Source organism: Bidens hawaiensis, unplaced genomic scaffold (genome assembly GCF_021521415.1).
Source record: "Bidens hawaiensis isolate Kalapana, Puna unplaced genomic scaffold, B.hawaiensis_p1.1 tig00024420_1, whole genome shotgun sequence".
NCBI classification, from domain to species: domain Eukaryota; kingdom Viridiplantae; phylum Streptophyta; class Magnoliopsida; order Asterales; family Asteraceae; genus Bidens; species Bidens hawaiensis.
Window position 1 is genome coordinate 293,396 of NW_027493845.1, and position 19,799 is coordinate 313,194.

General features: G+C 32.6%; 3 protein-coding genes across 3 annotated transcripts; 2 read left to right on the forward strand and 1 right to left on the reverse strand.

Moving 5' to 3' along the window:
* Nucleotides 1–1,097: 1,097 nt before the first annotated feature.
* On the reverse strand, nucleotides 1,098–7,004 carry LOC143569208 (uncharacterized). Its single transcript, XM_077055178.1, has 13 exons — nucleotides 6,828–7,004; nucleotides 4,743–4,816; nucleotides 4,538–4,621; nucleotides 3,878–3,958; nucleotides 3,691–3,771; nucleotides 3,530–3,622; nucleotides 2,790–2,969; nucleotides 2,634–2,701; nucleotides 2,488–2,539; nucleotides 1,628–1,681; nucleotides 1,455–1,547; nucleotides 1,316–1,382; nucleotides 1,098–1,219 (listed from the first exon to the last, which is right to left on the reverse strand). The coding sequence occupies exons 1-13, from the start codon at nucleotides 6,967–6,969 to the stop codon at nucleotides 1,128–1,130; spliced, it is 1,161 nt and encodes a 386-aa protein (XP_076911293.1). The 5' UTR covers nucleotides 6,970–7,004; the 3' UTR covers nucleotides 1,098–1,127.
* A 1,568-nt stretch (nucleotides 7,005–8,572) lies between these two features.
* Nucleotides 8,573–9,307, forward strand: LOC143569211 (NDR1/HIN1-like protein 13). Its single transcript, XM_077055179.1, has one exon. It carries the CDS (start codon nucleotides 8,573–8,575, stop codon nucleotides 9,305–9,307), a length of 735 nt encoding a protein of 244 aa, XP_076911294.1.
* A 6,142-nt stretch (nucleotides 9,308–15,449) lies between these two features.
* LOC143569212 (uncharacterized) lies at nucleotides 15,450–16,472 on the forward strand. Its single transcript, XM_077055180.1, has one exon. It carries the CDS (start codon nucleotides 15,450–15,452, stop codon nucleotides 16,470–16,472), a length of 1,023 nt encoding a protein of 340 aa, XP_076911295.1.
* Nucleotides 16,473–19,799: the final 3,327 nt, after the last annotated feature.

The following is a 19,799-nucleotide window of genomic DNA, read 5'->3' on the forward strand; positions in this document are numbered from 1 at the left end:
AACAAAGAAAAGAAGACAAAGAATCAAAAAGTCATAAAGAAGTTCCCTAATTATACAAGGGAATTTCTAAAATAATAAGCTATTGTAGTCAACTTATAGCTCATAGGTCCCAAAGTTTCGTTTTTAGTAAGATTGACTTTGCTATTCAAAATGGGGTTGCGGCGCAGCTTGTTGTCTGTTTGCCTGTCACTTTATTGTAATTGTTTTTGAACCTAACTATTAAAATATAAAATAATCTACTAAATGAATTTTATAGGCATAAAGACAAACTCAAATCAAATTTGAATTTTTAAAAACTGAATTTGAACCATGAAATTTAAATTCAAGCCCGGGTCTAATAATCAACACCTAACTAGGGATGGCAATGGGTCGAGTTTGGGTTAGGCTTAGGTATTCCCAAACTCATACCCGGTTATGAAAGTCCGTCCCAAACCCGTCGGGTTTTAATCGGGTAATTACCCATCAGGTTTCGGGTTTCTTTTCGGGTTTTGATAAAATACCAGTCGGGTATACCCAGCTCAAACCTTGCTAAGTTTCTACCGGGCTTTGACAAAATATAACTAATCGATTACAAAGATGTTTACCATAAAGATAAAATGTCTCAAATAATTGACACAAACAAGTTTCAACAAATAATATAATATAATATAATATAATATATCGGGTACATCGGGTACATCGGGTAAATGGGTTTATGTTATCGGGTAATCAGGTAGGGTAATCGGGTATATTAGAAATCCCAAACCCGTCCCAAACCCGCGAAAAATTTCAAAACAAATCCCAAACCCGTCCCAAACCCTAACGGGTCAGGTATTACCCGTCTCATTTATGTCGGATTTCAGGTTTTCCCAACGGGTTCGGGTTTCATTGCCATCCCTACACTTAACTAACATCACTTGTCAAACGCAAGTTGTTTTTCATATTCCCTATTCTATAAACATATCATCGAGTGCATATGAAATTTTTCATGCAATACTTATAGTTACGAGATTTACAAACTACGAGTTTATTAGCTTCAATAAACCAATAATAAGCAAATACAAAACTAACTTATAAATTTATATTTTCATTTGCTGATAATATTTTCATTTGCTGATAAATTTATAAACAATAAACAAAACTACTCATCAATTTAACTTTCCAATCTCCATCTTTTTGCTAATAGCTCTTTGACCATGATATATAAACGAATCTAGTATCCCAGAAACAGTGAAAACCCCTGAAATTTTATGCATTCGAATTCATCAAATTGTACGTTAGATTACTATGTATATATATGCGTGCTTAAATATGGGTGTGTGTTTATAAATTTTACCTCCAATAATAGCACAAACATTAGTCAAAAAGTGCAGAAATGAAACATGTTCTTCTGTGAAGGTAACCTGTGAAATTTTTATAAAATTTAGAAAAAAGAAAGTTTAAAATTTATTTTTATTAAGTAACAGATAGCAAACCTTGATAGGTGAAAGTTCATAAAAGAAAAATACTCCAGGAAGAGTTTTAAGACGACCCGCTTCGGCACCTTTAAAGTGTTCGGTTACTGAAAACTGAATAAGAAAACTGTGTTAGCATTAATAAGTAAATACTATATAGTAATTTAAAGTTGTTTTGAAAGAATTAAGGATACCTGGTTTGATTGGATGTTGTGTCCCTTAACATCTGTGTAAACACTCGGTACAACCTGACGAACATACCGACATACGTATAATAACTTTTAGATAATAAATATAGGTTACATAATAATGTAGTTTATCAGATACAGTTGTAAGTCTAGTTTTTAAGCCATTTACATGGAAAACAAAAGGCTTTTGTTTCACCATTATTAAAAAAAGTATAATTAAGTTAAGGTAAAATGTCAAATTGTCTTAAACCAATAATACAGTGGATTACATCCACATCAACATTATGATTTGATTCGTTTCATTCACAAGAATAAGTGACAGATGATGGATTAGACATGTAAACGAGCCGAACAAACACACACTGTTCGTGTTCGTTCATTTAACTTTAACCGAACAAACGACCGTACATGAACAGCTAAACGAGCACGGTTTTCTTGTTCGTTCTCGCTCGTTAAGTACATGAGTGTGTTCTTGTTCATTTCTGTTCATTTGTTAATAGTATAAACGAATGGTTCACACATGTAAATGACCGAATATAACTAAACATATAGATTAATGAATATAAACGAACATAATTGATCAAATATCAGTAGAAACTAAATGTGAATGTCAATCTATTGCGCCTAAAAAACAAATATAACTAGACTAAACAGCAATGAGTGATATTTTAATCTAATATCATCAGACTAAATTCTAACGGGCCTGGCAATTTAAATGAATAAATAAAAAAAACAAACGTAAAATAACGAGCATAAATGAACAAACGAATGTGTTCATGTTTGTTCATTTAACTAAAATTTGTTCATGTTCGTTTGATTCGTTTACAGGCTAATGATAAATACATAATTGATAGCAAGTGTCATACCTTGAGAAAATACTCAAACATCCCACTTGGTGGTTCTTGTATCCATTGCACACTACAAATCAACAAATGTGAGATGCTTCCAAAAAAAGATTTATAAGAACAAATAATAATAATAATTAAAAGTTATAAAATGAGAAGAAAAATACCCATCAAGGGGATTCACCGCACCAGGAAAATATTCGCCAAAAGCCAACCGATTAATCTTGTGACTTATCTGTGCTAAAAAGGAGTCGGTTATAATTACAACATATTTTATAACTATAGTAAGACGAATACACGATAATAGCGCGATTATATCTTACATTAAAACTGTCTTTATGAAAAGCTACCAGATCATGGATATGAACGTTTGATTGTTGGAAGCTTTTTCCAGGGGCGAAATGGAAATTTCCAGCCACTTTATTAACGTCCAAGAATCCGTATACGTTACATCCTTCACCTTCTTCATCTTTGATCCTTTGTAAAAATCCTTCCCTTTTGCACTATAGAGTATTCAGTTTAATGTTATATAATTAATTATTATATATTAGTTAATAATAAAAAAACCAAGCGTAACTGCTTTTTAATTCATGTTTTATCCTAATTTAAATTTATCTCAAACAAGTATTTTAATAAAATACTTAAAGAGGTAATATATTTAAATCCAGTGTTCATATTTTGTCTATTGGGTTTCAATAGTTAGTTAAAAACAGCATCTTTGACTGCAGTTTGACTTCTATTATTATCAACTTATTTTCAATACTTAAAACTAATTTCTAGATAACATTATATCATTGTTAATCCTTAAACACCAAAAATAATAATAATAAAGAAAATACACAGGATTTAGGAATATAAAGTTCTATGTGTGCTAAAGAAGCTAATAAAAAGTAGTTTATTTATCCTTATGTGCGATAAAAGAGTAAAAAAAGAACAAGCTCTATGTACAACTAAAGAAACAAATAATAAAGTAGTTTTTTTCTCTATATATACTTACCTATACCATACACACACATACATACATCCATAAAGATACATATACACACACATACACACAGATTACCTGATCAATTAAGTCTGGATCCGTCATTGCCCAACCTTTCTTCCTATATGCTTCACGAACATCCTCACACGAGTTGCAGCATTCTCCATCTGACTGTAAAAATCAGAGATAGTTTGAAATAATTCACACATAAAATTATATAACAGAAAATTGAAACATACCGATTCTGCACCAAAACATGAACCACAATACGTCTCATTGTGTTCAAGCCTACCACCATGTCTTTGCAAAGGCTTCTCAATCTGTTGTTAAAAATATAATATTATGAACAAAATATCAGAAAGATTTATCTTTTTTGTGAATTAGCAATAGTAGTTTATTAGTCTTGTATGATCTTTTGTCAAATACCTTGGGAGCACCAATACCATCTTGTCTTGATTCTATGATATTACCATTAGCATCGATTCTCTTTTTAAAAATGTCATGTTTCTGCACGTATGGATGCTTAAAAGTCATTATGAGAAACAATAGTAGGAATTCAGGCTTGTAAACAATATTCATGTTCGTTCCTTTAACTTTAACCCAACAAACGATCCAACACAAACAACCACACTACTGAGGTTTTCTTGTCCGTGTTCGTTTGTTAAGAAAATGAGTGTGTTATAAGTAAACTTTAACGAACATAAACGAATGAGCATAACTGAACATAGATGAAGAAATATAACTAAGCTAAAACCAATTATAAGTAAACTTGAACAGCAATCTGTTGGGCCTAAAGAGTTATTAAAACTAGACTAATTTGTAATGAGCCTAAAATATTTAAATGGATATATTAATGCACGCAAATGAAAGAGACATGTGTTCATGTTTGTTCGTTTAACTTAATGAGTAGAAATGTCCGTTCATTTATAAAATAAACGAACTTCCCGCCGAACGGTTTACTAAATGTTTGGTTCATTCACAGACCTAAGTAGGATGGCACAATGGTAAAAGGAACGAGCATTAACACTATTATTTTCTGATTTAAAGTAAATAGTCATAAAACAATATGTTAGTAATAAGACATACAATGTCAAGATGTTCTTCTCCACTGATATCCATGGCATCAACACTCAGTATTGTACATGGAAGTGCTGGAAAAATGATATCAAACTGCAGATTTATGAGGGCATAAAGATTAATACAAAACAAAAACAATGTATTGATTCTAAAAGTTGAAATGTCATATAACCATAATTGATAGATTAAGTCAAACAGAAAACAAAATTATTACATGAATTCGTAGACGCTCTCCTCTTGAGGTATCTACCATTAGTTTTGTTTCAGTTACAGAAAGAAGATATAATCCTGCATCCAAATAGACATATTACAAACATAGCTTAACTGCGAGTGACAATTATAATATAATATGACATGAATTTAGCATTACTATATGAAATATTTTGTGCCTTTACTATAACATGGTTCAAAGGTGTACTATAACTGATCACAAACATAGTTATTAAAGACACTAGGCACACTCATGTCGCGAGGCCTCACTTGGGGCCTAGGCCTAAGAAAAAAAGTGCACTTAAATAAAAAATTAAAATATATTATAAATTAGAAAAATAATACAAACAAAAGTTATTATATAACATTTAGTATCATCTAATTATTACCAATAGTTCTAAAAGAGTTAACATTCAAATGTAATTTCAAAACTTTAACAAAATGTTCAAAGTAAAGTACCAAAAGTTCAAATACCAAATTGTTCAAAAATATGAAAACCAAAAATTCAAAAGTAATAAATAGTAAATGTTCAAATGATCACTGTTTTTGATCCGTCATCAATACCAAAAAAGCGAGGGCCTAGGAGCTAGAAGGGCATATATTGGGACTCGCTCGAAAAACGGGCCCGGGGGCAAGTAGTAAGGCTGAGGGGTGTGGGGCTTCAACGGGGGCGCTAGAGCCCCTCCGCTCGCGCCCCCAGGCGCTAACACCACACCACCGGGGCACTAACGGGGCGCTAGCGCGAAAAAACATGCAGGCGTGAGCCTGTTAGCGGGAGAAGAGAGAGAGGAGCTTGTTGAATTTTAGAAAAAGAGCCGTTAAAAGATTGAACCACTGTCACCTGCCACCACCCATCTGGTTAATCTGCACAAGAACCCTAGAATCCGCCCCAATCTTTGATTTTAAAAAGTCATGTTCGATTTCGATAGTAGAAACGAAACGTGATTGGAATCAATTGGTGTGATTAAATACCTTTATTGATGCTTGTTTCGATACCGTCTTTTGGCCGGAGAATACACAACAACGAAGATGACGGCATAACAGAGAGAGATGGGGATCTACTGAGTCAGGGGAATCAGTTTGAGGCTATGAGTTTAACTGTTGCGTCAGTTTTCGGTTTCGGTCATGATTTGGGTGTTTCGTTATCGCCGGAAAATGCGTGATTGGTGACCGGAGTGACGTCGGAAGTTCAGAACAATTGTGTGAAGCTCAGTTTGAGATTACGAGTCAAATTTTTGTTATTAATTATCAGTTTCCGTCATGATTTGGGTGTTTGTTTCTCGCCAGAAAACACATGAGAGGTGACTAGAGTGATGCCGGAAGTTCAGAAAAATTGTGTGAAGCTCGGTTTCAAATTATGGGTCAAACGATGGTATTAATTGTCGGGTTCGGTCATTATTCGGATGTTCAATTCTCGCCGAAAAATGCGCTGAGAGGTGGCGGTCGTGGCGCTGGAAAGACTAGAGGAGACATGGGGGACGAGAACAGATGCAAACTTGTTCAATCTTTTAATTCGCTGGAGCCCCTCCACACCAGGGCCAGGGGCTCTAACGGGGGCTCCAACACCCCCCTTATCCAGTTTCTCTCTCTGCCACACGTCATAATATTATTGGTTGGAGCCCCCATTAAAGCCCCCCACACCCCTCAGCCTAAGGGCTTTTAATAACTATGATCACAAATGATTACATCAACATAAACACATTCATCGTTGGATGTAGGTAACACTAATCAATGATGTTAGTCAAAAGTCAAAACATAGAGTTTTCCACGGGCATAACTAGGGATCTAATTGTTGAGATCTAATTGAACATGATCACAATCTTTAAACAACCTCATGATTATTAAAGTTAAACCTAGTAATTCCGAATAATAATAATAATAATAAGAGTTGAAATTGAAATATATCATGATTCTATTTGCAGTAAATGTCAAAAAGCTCAATGATGTTGACAATTTTGTTCTCTTAAAGTCTCAATCTACACATCGATTATGACTTAGCGTAAAATAATCAACCGTAAAGTTTAAAAACCTAACTTATTCAACAGAATAATAATAATAATAATAATATCAATAAAGAGAGAGAACTGACTGAGCTCAGCGAAGAAGAGAAGAAGCATGAAGACTGAAGATACAAGAGTGATGAGACCACCGGAAAAGGTTCTGCTGTAGAAATCCTCATTGATTTTAGGATACGCGTCCAAATTACGTATCCTGCTCATTACACTTTCCATTTCCAATACCTATACACAATTCTACTATTCAATTTCAACTGCCGTTGATTGACTACAATCGGCTGAATTGGATTATCAGTCTGTCCTCTTCGTTCGAATCGATCGGATTTGATGTCAAAATACGGATCTTCGACCACCGGGATCAAAGTGTGACGTTACCGAACCAATCTTATTAGACTGGGCTGTAACGTATAGACGTTCACTAATAAAATAAGCCCAATTACGTCAACCATTATCAGCCCATGTATGGTTGTGACTTGTGACTCAAGTACTCAACCCTTAAATGTGTACTATCCGGTTCGGGCTGGTCAACAAAAACTTAAAACCGGGTTCAGTATAAACCGGTTTGGTTAGAAATTGTTTTTTTACCAGGTTATGATCGGGTTTCTTGACTGTTTTGATTGGTTTTTGGTTGGTTCGGTTTAACTGGTCGAACCAAAGACTTTGCTAAATTAAAAACGATATTTTATATTATTTTTATATTTAGAGTATAACATGCTATTGCATGCATTTCGCAAGGCAATTAGATCATAGTTGAATGTTGGGATGGGTAAATTCGGTACCGGTATTTCTCGAATTTTTCATGAAATACCGATATCAAATCGACTACTTTGATACCGGTACTGGTACTAGAAATTTGTGATTTTCAATACCGATCCCATCCTAGTTGCATGAAGCGTGCCAACTACCTCTAGACATTAGGGCTGTCACTTTTACCCGAACCCCGAAACCCAACCCGAGAAAACCCATACCCGAACTAACCTGAACCGAAGTAATTCGGGTTGGTTCTTGGGTCCAAACTCTAGGTTTCGGGTCAACCCGAATAAACTTTTAGTTTTAATACCATATATAATTTTAGGTATTATATGTTAAGTCTTAGCAACCAACGTTATCAGCATTAGTCCAAATCGAATGTTCTCATTTCACTTATTATGAATCGATTGTTTATTGTTTATTGATGCTTAAATGTATGACTAAAAGCAACTATAATTCAACACACTAATCACGGGATATTGAAGACGATTATGTCGGTCTTGTTTATTGTGGTTGAACTTTGTTAAATTTGACTCTTTTTAGGATGTCTTATTGGTTTATTTTTATTTTGTTATTGGTTTATTTACATTACGAGTAAAGAATAATATGTTACATTTAAATTTAGCAACTTAGTTATTTTCCTTAGGATACTTGAAACCCGCTTAACCCAACCCAAAAAAACCCGAACCCGAATTACCGTGAGAGATTTGAGTTGGGTTTCGTGTCTAGATTTAAAAATTTGAAACCCGAAGAACCCGACCTCAAAAACCCGAAACCCAAACAACTAATCCGAAGAACACCCCTACCAGACATGCAAGTAAATATCCTTTTGAATTTAATAATAATAATAACAAAGTCAATATTTACTTATATATAAAACACAAGACTTAAAGAATGTCTAATAACAGCCTTAATACGCATGCCACTCAATCCCGTTGTGTGTGCTCAACCTTCCAAACTATTGAGCCAAAAAAGAACACTTTTTTCCCTCCTCAATGCAAACCATCATTCCATCCCACCATTGTTGTTGTCACCACCGCCACAATCCATAGTTGTCTTCCGTCATTCAATGGAAAAGAGGGAACCTCCCTCCACTTCCATTCATGTCGGAGATGACAACCCCGCCACCAATAACCCCCAAAATGTTCGTTCGGATGCTTCTGTCGCCCAAGTCCCTAAAGAAAACATTTTGATTATGGAACAACGCCACCGTAAAGCTTATAAAATATTTTCAATTGTTCCTGCCAAATATGTATTAATTTCACTGCTCGTTTTAAAGATTATTTTGGGGATTATGTTTCTGATTCATTTACTCATAACCAAGAAAGAGGACCCTAAATTTCGTGTAGAGAATGTTCATGTTATCACAAAAGGCGAAGCACGCCAACAAAAATATGAATTCAACATCACATTGGCATCGGAAAACCCTAATGCACACACCATCATATTATTTGATGATCATGGCAAAACATCTTTGTCTTTTAACGATAAGAAAATCGCCAACGGGGAGTTTCCATCGTCTAAACAAGACCCTAGGAACTCAAAAGTCGTTAACTTAGCCCTAACGAGCTCTTCCAACACAAAGTTACCTATGGAAATTCAAACTGGCTTAAATGAACCAAATAAAAATTCCGAAAAACATGTTGAAGCATTACTCGAGTTTAGGGTTCCGATGAAAATGAAGTTCGGTATATTGGAAGTGAAGAGCAAGACGCTGTTGATATTGTGTCATTTCAAGGTCGATAATTTGACAAAGGATTCGCGTATATTATCTCAAGATTGTGATTATTCTACAAGAGGATAGTCACAAATTCACAATTTTAAAGGTGGTTTGGTGGTTGTAATTACTAATTTTCCCTTTGATATTGCGTAACGTGTGAATTACTAGGTTTTCACAACTTTTTGACAATTTATTTTATTTTACTTATACTAAGTTTAAGAAAATAAAATATTGAGCGTTGTTAGTCATTACATGTATGTGATTGTTCTAGTCATTAACTCATTACTTTTTGACAATTTATTTGTGAGGTTATCTTTTTTAATTCTTATATTCGTGGTAGATGCTTAAGTTCGGTTATTTTTCTTCTATAACCGTCATAGTTAATGTCGTTTGGCTTTTTATATGTCTTGATTGAATAAATTTACAAGTGAGTAACCCACCTTGTAAGAGTTTTATCTAACCTAACTTGCCTAAAACACTGATTATGTTTAAGTATGTTACTATCCAAATAATAATAACTAGATTTATCCACCACTCTTCGTGACGGGGAAAAACAATTAAACATATCATAACCCATATATTTATTAATTATTAAACAAAGAACAGTCGAAACTAATTCACATCTTATTAATATTCGGTTTTGAACCTGATGCTTCCCTTAAGTTTTAAATCTAATTGTTATATGATAATTTCCTTTTATATAAACTGGATAACACAAAATTATAAAACTTATGGCGCCCTTAACCAATTCGCATCTTATTAATTTTCGGCTTTGAACTCGATACTTCCCCAAACTATAAGTCATAAGGAGTAAAAAATAAGGAATCCCAAACACCCCTAGAAATTAATTTGTATAAGTTATATATCTATTATATATATAAACGAAAACCAACAAATCCTACGTGTCGTGATGTGGTCACTCCCCCCTTTTTTGGAGTCACCAGATTTGCTTGATTTCTAAATGGTGGCTTCTCATGCATTTGACCCGAATTCATGGGTATGGGTCTTACCAAACCCAGATATTCCTTAAACGAGTTATAACATCTCCATCAATAAAAAATTATTCTCACCAAATTATTAATGTAAAAATCCTATAAAATAGGATATACTAAAAATTAATATCTTATTTATTTTAAAAAAGATATATATATTATTTAAATTAAAAACCAATTTGATAGTAAAAAACATAAACGGGTATTGGGTCTCATCAAACCATAAGTATATTATTAACTTTCATAAATATTATTTATAATTAAAAAACCAATTTTATAGTAAAAGAAATAAACGGGTCTTGGGTCTCATCAAAACCATATAGTTTTTAAACCGAGTTATAACATCTCATTTATTTGTCAAACAATTTATCATCAAACCATAAGTATATTATTAACTTTCATACGATAAAAAAAATATAAATACAAAAAATAAATAAATATTAGAACAAATAATATAAAGCAACTCCCGTAATACGAGAGATAAAAACTAGTATTATTATATATTTCCTCATTAGTACCTTCAAAATAAGTCAGTAGTTAGAAAAATTGTACGTGGAAAGTAATTTTATGTGGTTTACATTAGTATCCACACATCTCAATACATATATCAATGTGTTATTCTTTGTGAACGACAATGTGTTATTCTTTCAAAAAGCTTAATACAATGTACTAATGATTTATTAATTGCCATATGTTGACTTCATTTTATTCCAAGATCGCCAAAACCTATGATTCCATAAATAGAAGTCTATATAATCCATTTTTTTTTTAATTTTCCAAAGAATGTGTATATTTTCATGGTATTGTGTCAATATTGATCCAAAATTGATGAAGTGTGATGATGATATGCAAATACAATGTATGTTGTTTACATGACTTTATTTTTGACACGTAGTCATCATCGTATCATAATAACATATGAACAATAATTAAAATTAAAAAGCATAAAATTAGTAAAAAGTTTTGATAATGTTGTAAAGAATAGTTAGCTCTAGAAACATTTAGTCAGAACAGTGTCACATAACACATATCTATCACATAAGTGGTAATTAATCATGTTCAATATATTTTTGGCTTTGTATCTTGCTTGTCTAGTTTCTTACTAGTCGGGTTTTGTTCAACACATTTTGTAGTGTTTGAAAAAAAAAATATTTAAGTTCATATAGACATATCACATTCATTAGACTAAGCGGCTCTAAAGATCACAAGATATTTTTCTTACAATATTAGGTTATTCTTATCATTCTCAGAGTCTCAGGGTTCGCATATATTGTAAAATTCTAAATGTCAAAATCAACTCAAATACATGTCTCAAAACATATTTTATTAAGTACCATACTAGCATACGCATATTGCTCGTACGTTGTGTGTCACATGGTGCTAACACTAATGCCAAAGTAGGTAAAGAACCAAAAAGTCGTAGTTTTTCATTGCGTTCGTTAATGAAACTGAAATTGCTTATAAGAGCTTAATTAATATAGAAAATCGAGTTATCTATTTCGGTGTATTGGAATGCATAATAGATTAGGACCCACATGCTTATTAGGTTAATCAGGGTTTCCTTTTATTTCTATATATCGGAAGTTTACGTATTGAATAATGATCACTCAAATATTTACCTTTGTCTTACATGGGGCTCCATTTCTTTTTTCGTGTTTCATATGCTATATACATATGACATATCCCCCCCCCCCCCCTTTTTAACAATATATCTTATAACAAAAAAAAGATTTAATTACAACATAGTGACAGGTAAGCGAGCAATAAGACATGTCATCACCCCTTTTTAATGATAAATCTGATCCTACTGAAAACAAGGTTATAGTTTTTCGGTGTCAATATAATACTGTGCGCGATACACTGAACTTTTAAAAAAAATATAGCATCATCGGAGACAAACCCAGTATGTCTCTTATCTTTCCGTTTCTTGTTTAAAAAATTACTCAAGTATGTCTCGCTTTTATCTTTTCGTAGTTTAATTCAATGTCCATTGTTTTAAAATAACTTACATACGTGTCTCTCTTATCTTTAGTTAAGGAAAAACCCAATATTAGGCCATTTATAGTGAGAAAAGGCCAAAACGCCCCCACCTCCCTCTCCATTGGCTGGTTTCTCTTTTTGGCCCATCTTCCTCTTCATGTAACGTTGCGTAGACAGCGTTGGGAGCCTTTTTGAATCTCAAAACGGCCGTTGGTGGGAGAGAGGGGGGGGGGGGGGTGTTCCGGCGTTTTGGGCCAATCTTTACATCATTCTTTTCAATGAAAAGGATTCCGGTTTTGGGCGTACAAAACGGGCGAACCTCGCTGTAACCATAACAAAACTTAACATATGTTTAGTCTTTCTGTCAATTTGATTCTGTTTTCAAAACATTATAGATAAAAGTTGATTGCAATGTTTGAAAAACAAATGACTTTTCTAAGATGTGATGGTCAAGATTGATAATTGAAACAATTAGGTGTAGAGTGGGGAATGAGCTTGAAAAGCTTTACAGGCTGTTAAGCTAAGCATCTCAAAGTGCTCTTATCTTGAAGATAGAACCACGCATTGCTAATTTGCTATGTTAAAAATTTCTCTTTTGTTTTGCCATTATAAAATAGTTATTATTATATGACTAATTTATCGTTAAATCTAGAAATTTTGTTTGTTTGATTGGTTATATCTTGACAGAACAATCAAATACTTAAGTTGCTATGAGATCGAGGTGATACAAGTACAACGCGTTGTTAGTAACATATTAAAGTAGATTTAGATCAAATTAGATCTTTTTGTAAAAGTAAAAGTATTTTATCTCGCCAACATATTTATGCTATTTTATTAAAATTTTTATAAGAAAAATGTATCGAATGAGTATAAAATTATATTTTAGTTTGGTTTCTCAATTTCTCTTTAGTAAAACAGCAATTAAAAACTTTAGATACGGTACGTAATTTGCATGTTCCACAAAACAAATCGGGTTGTATTGACAAACCAAAACTTTATCTATTTTTGAACAGGCAACCATAACTTTGTTTACTTTTTATTAAAAGATTATAAATAATTCTTATATGCGATAGAAAAACATAATTATTATTAATCAAACTACTTTTTAATAAATGATTTGGACTCTAAAAGAAATTTAGTGCACTTGAGGTTATTTCGATACGTTTAACGTATTATAACATGTGACCCATGCTATAAAATTTTTAACGTGATAAAAAAAACTAGATTGACGTGTTTGTGTCAACGAACAGGTAAAGAAGAGTATTCTATATACCACTTGTTTAACTCACCAAAATCTTTTTTTTTTAATGTTTAAAATTGCTATTTATTAAATATATCCCTTGTGGTAACTGGTAAGGGTGAAAGTGAAAAGAAAAAAATGTGTCACACAGGCAACATGTGGTTTCACAATTCACATTTATGAATATTTGTTGTGGTATAATGAAGTGTAAAATGTGATAGATTGGTTAAAATGGAGATAAATGATGGGTTAGTATCTTTATTAATATTTTTAAAAATAAACAAATATAAATCTTGGGCCCAAGCGACCCTTGCACGCACGAGGCGAGACATAGTTTAGCGCTAGGTCGTCCGTTGTGGCTTTGCTCCACGCCCAATTTTACGATCGACACCAGATAGTCTAATAATACCATTCAATTACTAATGCACTTTTTTTTCTATAGAACGAGCTTTTCTTCTATAGAAATGATAACACTTACTAAGTCTATTTATCATTAAAATATGCAACATTTAGCTTTTATATGATATTATGTATAGTTATATACAAATTCATAGCCTCACAGGGGAAAAGGAACAATTGCCCTTTGCCCATTCTCATATGTGAAAGGAACACAACCAAAAAGAGCAATAAAGATTGAAAGAAGTCTAATTTCTAAAGCAAAGATGAAGTGGGTAGAGGGACCTATCACCCATGCTCTCAATTGCCTTCCCTTCATAATTACTTCCCACTATAACTAACCAATTTTTATTTTTATTTTTTTTGTTTTCCTAAAATATATCCAATATTATCATTATGAAAGACAAGTTACCCTAAATTACCTCTAGATTAATGTCTAATCAAAAAAGTGACCATGGTAGGTCCTTGTTCAAACACATCTCATTTTCTCCCTTCTTTTTTGTTTTTACATTTTAAGCATAAGTTAAGCCATATGAGCCATATGAACTCAAATCACTAATCATGTGATTTTGGTTTGAAATTTGTGCAAATATCAGATGGACCATTATTTTGTCTTAATTTTGTAATAAATACAAACAACCCAAAATTGGCTCTAGAATAATGCATCCAATGAAATAACTAACCATGGTTGGGATGATTTAGGCCAGACCTAATAGCTTGAGAGTCCCAGGGTTTTAAAGATGCAAGAAGAGTACGGATCACCAGCAGAAACATATTTTCGATGGATCCCACAAAATCCATAAAAGGATTATCCACGTAGGACCCTTTCGGGTTGGGGAATGACCCACACCCCATAGCCTTAAGAATAATGACTAGATCATAAACTTTTGACTAACATATAACAATAAAGAGATCATGCATTTTTAACTATAGATGAATCATAATAACAATTTATATTTGTTTTAACTATTTATTATCGATGATTGGGAGAAGAGGTTCAAATAATAAGATAAAAATGACCTATTCTTTAGTCTTAACCACAACTGAAAAAAAGTTTAAGGAAGTTGAAGGCATGATTATTAGATCATAAAAACAAAGCTCGTGGCCATCATCTAACCTTTCCACTTTTATCACACTTTTCTTTCCTTTCCTTTTTCCCTTGTGTAACTATTTAAAGCTTTAAATGGGGCCAAAATACAATAAGTTAAAGTATAGGGCTGAGGTATAAAGTGATTCACTTGTGAACCGTGAAAACCCCATTCCAAGATACCCAAATTTATTAGGTTGTCTAGAAAATTATTTTTTTATATTATATTGGTAATTGTTATTTTAATAAATAAGTTTTTTCTTTATGTTTTATTTCTGTTGAGTCATATATATTTTGATTACTAGAGGATAGTTAACTTCTTCATAAGAATATGTGTCAAGTAAAGGTTGTTTGATTTAAAGATAAATATTAAACATTAAAAGGGTTCTTTAATTAATTAAATGGTTTTCTAGAATCCTTTCCCTTTAAAGGATTCATACAAATGGCATCTCAAGTCTCAACCCACTAGTACATCTATCTACAACCTGCAAGGTGTAAATCCAAACACACAAGATTAGCTAGAGAGAAAATATGATTAGAAGAGAAGGGAAAGGACCATCTTCAAGAGATCTTTTGGTATGCTTTCCTACAAGAGCACATCTTGCATTGATGCCAAAACCGGTATCTAGCCCACGGCCCCACCTCCATCACCGCTATCAAAACCATCTTAGAAAATCTATGAGAAGTGGTAGCATGGGTGGCCACACAAGCCCATATATGTTGCCAGGAACGAAGCAGCTGGCCTCAGATAACATATCTGAGCCCACCTCTCCGAAAGTAACTTGTGCTGGTCAGATCAAGGTCCGACCTAGCACAAGATCATGCAAGACCTGGCAAACGGTCATGGAAGAGATTGAGAGACTTCATAATAATAGAAAGAAGAAACCTGCTTGGATGGAAGCATTAGGGTTTAAGAAAGAAGTCATGCAATTCTTGAGTTGCTTAAGAAGTATTAAATTCGATTTTCGTTGTTTGGGGGCATTTTCCCATGTCGATATCACTTCAGATGATGAAGAAGACGATGAAGTTAACAATGATAAAAACCAAAATGATCAAGATCACCATGACCATGATCATAATTTCAATGAAGAAGCTTCACCACAAACTATGTTTTCCAAATGGTTTATGGTGTTACAAGAGAATCAAGATTGTGGGGTCTTTGAGAAAGATGAAAAAAGTTTGAACACAAAAGATACAGAAGATCATCATCCTTATCCATGTCTGCCACCTACAAATGCACTTTTGCTCATGCGATGTCGCTCCGCACCTGCCAAAAGCTGGATGGAAGAGAAAGAAGAAGAGCAACAAGAACAAGAGAAATATGGTGATGATCATGATCAGGATGATTATCAAGAACACGAAGAAAACGAAGAACAAGATGATAAAGATCAGAAACTGGAATTACCAAAAGAAAGCAAAAGGAAGAGTTTGTCAGAATTGATGAAAAATGAAAGTGATTTCCACAAATTATCAGTTGATGTTGCAAAGGAAACTTGGGTTACTGGTGGAATTCACAAAGATCCATTTTCAAGAAGTAGAAGCTGGAGAAGATGATCTAAAATAAAATCTATCATCAACCTTGTTTCTTTTTATTTTATTTTATTTTATTTTATTTTCTTTTGTGAGATCTTTGTAAGTATTTTTGTAGATAATTGTCGTATAATGTGTGTACAAGAAATGATTTACACTTTGCAAATAAAACTTATTGTAAACAACAAATTATGTATTTGTTATAGGATTGTTAAATGTGTGAGTTAACGCGAGTAAGCAACAACTAGAACTAGAGATCATAAGAATACGAGTCGACCAAGCTAGCCCGACTCGTGATCTATCCGAGTTGAGAGTTTCAACTCGTATTCATCTCGAGTCATGTGACTAATTGACAACGTTTTTCAGTTTGAATAACTGTATATGTTTTTTTGAAAGTCTTGATTAAGAAGTTAATAAGCAATTTCATTTTTTTGAACAATTAATATTTCTATCATGTCTCAAGTGAGATTATAACACACGACCTTTTAATTAAGAAACACACAACTTTATTACTAGACCAAGCTAGTGGTTGTAAGCTGTTGTAACAATTTCAGTTTATATAACTCTCAGACTTCCATTATATACAAGAAAAATAGATTATGAAATATATTTTAAGCTAGTCAATATAAGAGAGCTACATTCAGCTCAAGCCCAACTCGATAATAAATATATTAGCCAATTTAGCTCAAGCTAGATTTAGTTAAACTTTTAATAAGTTAATTATTAGGGAGTTATGACTTAAGTCATATGTTTATTATTATTATATTTATATCGTTATATAGGATCTACCACTATTAAAATGGTTAATATACATATATGTACATGTATAGAAATACGTGTACACACATGGGGAGATTAGATTTTATTCTGGAAAGGCTGTCGTATCATGCAATGGATCGAAATCACAAGAGAAAAACCAGATCTATATTTATTAATTTATAAATACAATTTAAGCCTCTTCATGCAGATCTCTACGTAACGATAAAGAATCAATATATTTAATAAGTCATAATATTTCATTACTGAAAAACATGTTGGATGTTTGGCATCAATATTGTTAGAAGATATAGACCTACATCTATATTTAATTTCAATGTAACTCATGATCTAGTGGTCCAGTGATATGGTATTTATCACTTCAAAGTTGATGTGGTGGGTTAAATCCTTAGAATTACTTTAAATAGAAAATCTGATTTTTTTTATAAAAAAGATAAAATTCCTATGTAATATAGACTATAAATTGTATCGGCAAGTAATATTTTGTGTAAATTACATAAGTGAAAATAAGATCTCTTTATATGTATATTATAAGTAATATGCCGATGATCTCATGCTTTCAAGCGGTCCGAGGAAACTTATTTGGTTCTTTTGTTTACCTAGGAAGATTAATATTTGCGGGTGACAAGTTTTGGGTAATCGGCGCCTCCCAACCATTTTAATTTAGTGGCTAAAAGTATTGATGTTCCGTCTACCTTAAAAATCATGTGTTCGGTGATTGTAACACGTCAAACAAGATTAATATACGATTGAATGTGGCTCAATATGAAATTAAATACGATTAGATCTCCTTCAAACTCTATGGACCGGATGGAACACTATTAGTTAAGTGTGGCTAAACAAGACGGATTTGTTTTCATTGTTAAAAAAACTAGTGGTTGTTTAATGATGTTATGTATTTTTTTTATTGGTTTTCAAGTAGAAAGAATATAGTGTAAGGTATATTAGAGTATTGGACAAAGTAGATGATAAATCTCATACTTTTCATGTAGCCTTTTTTTTCTTTGTCAGTTTATTATCTTGCTAGAAGGTGCGTTATGAAATTCCATTGTTCAGAAAAAAGTACGGATATTATAAGAAAAGGATGATGATAAAATAACCAATTAATAGGATTGCTAATAAATCGAGCGTTTAGCAAACCGTTTGGGTGATGATAAAATAACCAATTAACAGGATTGTAAATAAACGAACGTTTAACAAACCGTTCGTGGTCTGTTCGACGAGAAGTCTGTTTACATTCATTCTTTTAATAATTGAATGCACAGGAACAAATAACTATATTGAGTAGTTAAATGAATAAACATGAATAGAGCTCACGTTTGTTCAGTTGTGCTCGTAAACGTTCAGTGATGTGTTCATATATATTCATTAAGATTTGTTTTTTTTGTTAATGTTTGGTTTATTCACGTTCATTCACGTTCGTCTGTTTATGTTTAGTCATTAAAGGTTTTTTATATATTATAATTTATACATTTTAGTTTATTATCCTTACATTATTTGCTTGTTACATTCTTATATTTTTGTTAGTTTATTATCTTAAATGGATTGCTTTTACATTATCTCCCACACCACCAAAGAATACGTCATATCTGATAACAAAAAATAAGACCCGGTGAATGACTGTCATTTTCCAAACATGAACACGTCATCTAAGAAAACGCCTTCATCTTTCTACGTTTATTTGGTCGTTAGAACTAACTAGCAAGATTGGGGTGTGGCAAATCCGGGTCACAAGTAATATGGGCCAATTTACATAAACATAAACATAAACAAGCAGTAGGTTGACATATGTTAGATTAGTTTGGGTGAAATGCTTATCAACTAATTATTGTTTTAGAAATTAACCTTGATTCTCTCTCAAATTAGCATAAAGTAAAGTTAGAAACGCACATGAAATTTAATTAACTGAATTGTTGATTTAATGATTTTACAAGAAAAATTACTTATTAAAACAAATCAAATCAGACAATTAGAATCTTGTTTTACAAAAAAGAAAATCATGATTGATTACAAATTTGAATGTGTACAAATAGAATTGAATTAGATTTAAATATGTCAAAACCGAGTTATTATAAACTTATAATATTGAAACTGAAACTTTGTTTATTACATAAGTTAGTCACAATAAGTTTAATTACCCTAAAGGTCTAATCATTAGTTTGGCATGCAAAAAGGCACTATTAATTTATCCTTGGCAATATGGCAAAGGGCCAAAGGAACAACTTACATAATCATTGAGCAACCTCTAAAAGAAGGGTGTGTAGTGCTCGTAATAATGGCTAATAATTATTACTATAATCAGTATTGCAAAAATTCCGACTAGTCACTGATTAATCCTCGATTAATCGCTAGTCCTCACTTCACTGATTAATTTTGGGCTAGTCGACCAATTAATCGGTTAACGGTCAAATCCGGCCAAAATCAACGACTTTCTGCGAGATTCCGACCAAAATAAGTGGTTTCCGGCGAGATTCCGACCCATATCAACTATTTTCGGCGAGATTACAGCAAAAACTAGTGGTTTCCAGCGAGATTCCAGCCAATTTCCGGCCAAAATATGTTTGTGTATGTATA

Coding starts and splice junctions, on each gene's coding strand:
- LOC143569211 (XM_077055179.1), top strand. CDS start 8,573: ATGGAAAAGAGGGAACCTCCCTCCACTTCCATTCATGTCGGAGATGAC.
- LOC143569212 (XM_077055180.1), top strand. CDS start 15,450: ATGATTAGAAGAGAAGGGAAAGGACCATCTTCAAGAGATCTTTTGGTA.
- LOC143569208 (XM_077055178.1), bottom strand. CDS start 6,969: ATGGAAAGTGTAATGAGCAGGATACGTAATTTGGACGCGTATCCTAAA. Junction 3,772..3,877: donor ATGGTATTGGTGCTCCCAAG/GTATTTGACAAA, acceptor TTTTAACAACAG/ATTGAGAAGCCTTTGCAAAG. Junction 2,702..2,789: donor TTCATAAAGACAGTTTTAAT/GTAAGATATAAT, acceptor TTTTTAGCACAG/ATAAGTCACAAGATTAATCG.